General features: G+C 52.7%; 1 protein-coding gene across 1 annotated transcript; it reads left to right on the top strand.

Moving 5' to 3' along the window:
• The first annotated feature begins 774 nt into the window (after nucleotides 1–774).
• On the top strand, nucleotides 775–4,089 carry LOC146757058 (class I histocompatibility antigen, F10 alpha chain-like). The gene is made up of 4 exons (XM_085523314.1): nucleotides 775–1,009; nucleotides 3,376–3,573; nucleotides 3,648–3,734; nucleotides 3,794–4,089. The coding sequence occupies exons 1-4, from the start codon at nucleotides 775–777 to the stop codon at nucleotides 4,087–4,089; spliced, it is 816 nt and encodes a 271-aa protein (XP_085379440.1).
• Nucleotides 4,090–5,558: the final 1,469 nt, after the last annotated feature.

The following is a 5,558-nucleotide window of genomic DNA, read 5'->3' as shown; positions in this document are numbered from 1 at the left end:
ACAGGACAGCAGTGCTGTACGTCTGCCTGCAGCTCTTGGAGGGAGCAGGAGGGGAGCCAGGAGTGCTGCTCCAGCAACATCCTGGTGCTGCTGCCACCAGGGTTACTGCTGTGCTGCTGTTATGAGCTCCATGGAATAGATGAGCTCCAGCACGGCCTCCTCACACTTATTTGGCTCTGAAGCCTTCAGTTGCTATTGGCCGTGGCACATTCCATGCAGTGTGAATCTCTCTAACAGACATAACTGAATCAGTGGAATTGTGGGGGCTGGGAGGGAGGACACAGTGCTGCTGAGAGCAGGGCCAGGCAGCCCAGCATGCTCAGCACCACAGCCAGGTGAGGCTGGCAGTTCAGTTACAGGTGTGTGTGCAGCTGGTCACCACTCAGCCTCCCCCATTGCAGCTCCCCGTGTCCCACAGTTCCCCCATCCCCGTTCTCCCGCTGTCCCATTGTCACCCTGCCACACCACTGCTGTGTGCACTAAACCTTTATTGCCCCCCGAAGAGGTCCTCATTGTACACCACCTGCGCCCGCTTGTCGCGGTGTGAGCCCTTGGCACTGTTCTTTACGGCTGTTGGGGCACAGGATGGGGGCAGGGACTCAGCACTGCTGGCATCCCCACATCGTCCCTGTGCCCCCCCAGTGCCCCCCAGCTCACCCAGGGATCCCCAGAGCCTGGTCAGCTGATTCCATCTTCTTGTAGGTGACAAAGGCACAGCTGTGGGGGGGTGAGGTCAGCACAGCTTCCACCCCATTCAGCACCACCCCACAACAGATGCACCCATACATCACTGACTCACCCACAGCTTTGCCCACGCCCCCTGCCCCTCTGCCCATCCTGCTCTCGCCTCCCCCGCTCCTCAGGCTCCGGCTCCTGCTCCCAGTCCAAGCGGCTGTCGCGCTCTCCCCTCTCAGGGGGGTCCCCACGTCCCCCACCAGCTTCAGGGTCCCGCAGGTGCTTGCTGGTGCAGACGAAGCTGGTTTGAAAAAATTGCGGGGGCGGAGGGGAGGTGAGCAAAATAAACACAGAGTGAGGGCACAAATATGGGGGAGAGAACAAAATAAAGGGATAGGAACCACAAATAATGAGGTGGGGGCAATAAAGAACTGGGGGGGGGGGGGATGGCACTCACCTCTCATCGCGGTCGCATCCCGTTCTCTGCCATCCACGATGTTGTGGGAAGCTGTGGAGGAACTGCTCAAATGTATTCTCTCTAAGAGAGGGGAGCAGGTATCTCCTAAATGCATATGCGAGCTGGTAAAATGGGCTCATATGAATGACACCTTCAGGAGGTGGCACTGATGTTCACTGTAGCCGAATGTCGAGAAATAGTCGACCATATGTGGGACTTTGTTATCTCCAAAAATAAGGAATACAAAATAAATACACTGAAGAATATGCAAGCCGAGCGGCAGATTGCTGCTGCTGTGGTACAAGCTCTATCCGGACCTAGTGCTCAGTCAAGGTCAGAACTTGACTCCCTGTTACCAGGAGTTTCGTACTCCGTTTGCTCATCAGCCTCACAAGTCAGGGCTGCCGCAGAAGCCCCGAATAATCCCCCGTCCTCGACCTCTTCAACGTCTCTGGCAGATCCGGTTTTGGCTGGTGAGGAAGGTGCGGTGGGGGGGGGCTGAGGGGTGTGCAGAGCAGCAAGAAGCTCCTGAGAGTGAAAGCGACTCGGATAATGGTGGGAATGAGAAAGCATTGGAGGAACATAATAAAACATTAACTGAGGAGCTGCAGGACTTAGAACTGCGTACGAAGGAGGCATCAGTCTCTTCGAGCGTTTCACCGATGTCTTTACAGCCCCTGTCTATGCGATTCCCCCCCACACGTAGCGATCCTCCACCTTTGCGTTGGTCTGGAGTCATTAGAGACATGATATTGGAGGGACCGTGTCAAGCTGTGTTTCAGCTCGCTTGCCCGCTGATAGACGATCAGCAGGGAGCTGCTCGGTGGGAAGTGCATCATTGGAAATTGTTACAGCAGGCTGGTAAGACTGTGACTGATTATGGGAAACGATCTGAAGCTTCTAAGCAAATCATTCAATGGATTTTCACTGAGGATACTCATATGACACTAGACACTTCTAATCTTGTGCGGTTGTTACTAACACCACCAGAATACGTTGTTGGTCTCATCTCAAGGCAGAAAATAGCATCCAGCCTTTATAGTAACTGTGTTTGTGTGTTTCTTTCCTAGTGGAATTGCTTTGTAACTTGCGGTGTTATAAATAATATTAGTAATGGTTTGACATAGTGTGTGATTTTCAGTGTTACCAATGCAGTCTCAAGAATTAGAATTTTAGGCATTATCCATAGATCAAATGTGTGTTAAAGAAAGGATTTGATGTAATCAGTGCTGTAATCTATGGGAATAGCTCTTTTAGTATGTTAGTACTGCTCACTCATGATGTTATTAGCCTATTAATTAGCTTTTCTTAATTTGCAAAGACAAAACCTGGAAAGGAATCCCAGGCAAAGGGATGACCCTGTATCGTAGAATGGATACGTCTCTTACACCCAACTAATTGGGATTTTAAAAATATGACCATGCATCACTTGAGACAAAAGTGCATACTAATAGAACTAAATTTGATAGTTTATTCTGTTTTCCAGGCAGCTGTTCCACTTGGGCTCTGTATCACGCACTGGCCATGCGGATATGGTGTACAACTGGAAGAAATCCTTCAGACCCTGAATGCAGGAGAGAATCTGTGATGGGTGAGAGAGGAAAGGTGCACTTTGAAGCAGGGAAGGCCCTGCTGGCACAGCCTGTCGCAACCACCACCAACACGGTTTGCTGTTTCTCAAGGGTCAATAAGTAATAATGCCCCTAGTGATACTCCAGCACATTTGTCCTCTAAAACTGGTTCTATCTGACATGCAACTTCATAAAGTTCAATTATCAATTATTAGCTCAAAGGCATGGTTATGAGCATCCTAAAAGCATTTGTTGCACAATAGTTAGTGGCCATTAAAAATCAATATATCAGAGTATATGAAAGTTGAAGACTTTTCCTAACTAGTTACATGTGAACACAATGGGACCCTCATGGATTTATTTCCAGGTTGCAGAAACTTAGGTTGCAGAGCAAACGTGTTTGTTCTTTTTAGTAGGTTTAACAGTAATGTTGTTATGCTGTGTTTGACTTGTCTCTTTTTTCACATCTAGAGTATTGTCAATCGAGGCCTTGATTGAGTTATAATGGTTATGTTATTAATATAAGTAGTGTTGTTATTCTATAGGCAGTAGCTTGCTAATTAATAAAAAAGGGGGGGTCGCCGCGCTCCGACCCCGCAGAGCTCCACTCCATGCGGTACTTGGAAATAGGGATGACGGATTCCGGCCCCGAGCAGCCCTGGTTCTTTGAAGTGGGGTACGTGGATGGCGAAATCTTCGTGCACTACAACAGCTCTGGTCGGAGGTACGTGCCCTGCACCGAGTGGATGAAGGCACCTGGAGCTGTGGATCCCGAGTACTGGGACAGGAACACCCAGAGAGCACTGAGCAATGAGCAGAATAGCCGCGTGAGCCTGGTCAATGCGGCACGGCGCCACAACCAGAGCGGCGGTGAGCACAGCTGGCACCCCGGCTCCATGCTGTGGGATGGGGCTCCATGGTGCATTGCCGCCCGCACCCCCCAGGGCTGGTCCTGCCCGGCGGCACCGTCCCGGGGCTGCCCGTCACAGCCCCACCGAGCTCGACCCTGGGGGACCCCAACCCCATCCCCAGTACAGTGGGTCCCCTGGAGCTGGAGGGGCCCATCAACCCCTGCCTGGCTGTGTTTCAGGGTCTCACACATGGCAGCGGATGTTGGGCTGTGACATCCTCGAGGACGGCACCACCCGGGGCTATCATCAGTATGGCTATGATGGGAGAGACTTCATTGCCTTCGACAAAGACACGATGATGTTTACTGCAGCGGTTCCAGAGGCAGTTCCTACCAAGAGAGCGTGGGAGGAACCTGGTTATGCTGAGAGACGGAAACATTACCTGGAGCAAACCTGTGTGCAGTGGCTGCAGAGACATGTAGAGAATGGGAAGGCAGAGCTGGGGAGGACAGGTGAGGGGGGGCCTGAGGTGTGAGACTGCAGGTGGGGCGGGGGCTCAGCGTGGGGAGCTCAGCCCGGCCCTCACTGCCGCCCACCTTCAGAGCAACCCGAGGTGTGAGTGTGGGGGAAGAAGGCCGACGGGATCCTGACCTTGTCCTGCCACGCTCACGGCTTCTACCCACAGCCTATCGCCGTCAGTTGGATGAAGGACAGCATGGTGCTGGGCCAGGACACCCACTCAGGGGGCATCGTGCCCAACAGCTACGGCACCTACCACACCTTGGTCACCATCGACGCGGTGCCTGGGGACGGGGACAAGTACCAGTGCTGCGTGGAGCACGCCAGCCTGCCCCAACCCAGCCTCTACTCATAGGGTGAGTGAGGGGATGTGGGGCTGGGGGGCTCTGGGCTGCCCCTTCCCCTGCTGACCGCCCTGCCTTCCCCCAGAGCGGTCACAGTCCAGCCTGGTGCCCAACGTGGTGGGGGTGGTTGTCGCCGTTGTGGCCATTGCCATCATGGCTGGCGTTGGATTCATCATCTACAGACGCCATGCAGGTAAAAGTGGAGGGGTGTAGGAGGACAGTGGGGGCGGTGGGGGGATTTGAGGCTCCCTCAGGAGCCCTCAGCCTGGCTGTGATGTGAACCTGTGCTGATGCATCTCTCTGTCTGCAGGGAAGAAGGAGAAAGGCTACAACATGGCGCCCAGTGAGTGATGAGGGCAGCGCTGTCCCCCACCTCTGCCCAGTGCCAGGGCAGCATTGAGGTCCCCGATTTCTCCCAGGGTTCCCCTTCCTGGTGCTCAAAGCTGCTCCATGCCCCACAGCATGAACAGGGCTGGGGCTCATGGCTGTGAGAGTCCTTCCTTGTTTTCTGGCTCCAAGCTTGCTTCCTGAGGTGTTTCTTGTGAGAAGACTCTCAATGATTTATTGAAGTGGCAAGTAATGGGTGCTACCGTGTGACAATCAATATCACTTTTTGGGTATCTGAATATTTGAAAGCACCTTCCTTCAGAGCTGTTTGCCTCCAGAAGAGTGCTCAGGACTGTTTATGAGCGGAAGATCTGGCCCGGGACTAAATAGCTCCAGCTTGGTGTGGGAAATCTGGGTAATGAAGCCATCGTGCCCTGTGAAAAACAGGATGCGGATGGGTATCCCTGCTCCCTCTTATCTGCTGGCAAGGCTCAGAAGATGGGAACAAAGGAATTTCTGCTAAGATCCCAGAGCCAGAAGCTTCCATTCCAAGGAGTGCTGACTCAACTACTTTGGATTCGAGCTGTCACTCCAAAGAGAGCTGACTTGACCACTTTGGACATATAAATAAGTTGGTGCTACCATTGGAAATTGTCATCGTGGTCACCATTAACAGAACAACGCCTGACGACCCACCACGACTGAAGACCAATGACTGAACTACAAACCTCGATGGATCCATGGTGGTGAATATCTCCCTCTTGCTTCCTACAGAGACTCCTTGCTTCTATTTCATATTTTTACTGCATTCCCT

The sequence above is a fragment of the Coturnix japonica genome, chromosome 24 (assembly GCF_054131305.1).
Source record: "Coturnix japonica strain WE chromosome 24, WE-NBRP24, whole genome shotgun sequence".
Taxonomy (NCBI): Eukaryota; Metazoa; Chordata; class Aves; order Galliformes; family Phasianidae; genus Coturnix; species Coturnix japonica.
The sequence above is the reverse complement of the archived record's forward strand: the minus strand, read 5'-3'. Positions and strand labels throughout refer to the sequence as shown.

What these genes read in the sequence shown, in the direction of transcription:
- LOC146757058 (XM_085523314.1), top strand. Translation starts at nt 775, where the DNA reads ATGCACCCATACATCACTGACTCACCCACAGCTTTGCCCACGCCCCCT. An exon ending in ATTGCGGGGGCGGAGGGGAG is followed by an intron (nt 1,010 to 3,375) that starts GTGAGCAAAATA and finishes GGTTCTTTGAAG; the next exon opens with TGGGGTACGTGGATGGCGAA. An exon ending in GGACCCCAACCCCATCCCCA is followed by an intron (nt 3,735 to 3,793) that starts GTACAGTGGGTC and finishes GCTGTGTTTCAG; the next exon opens with GGTCTCACACATGGCAGCGG.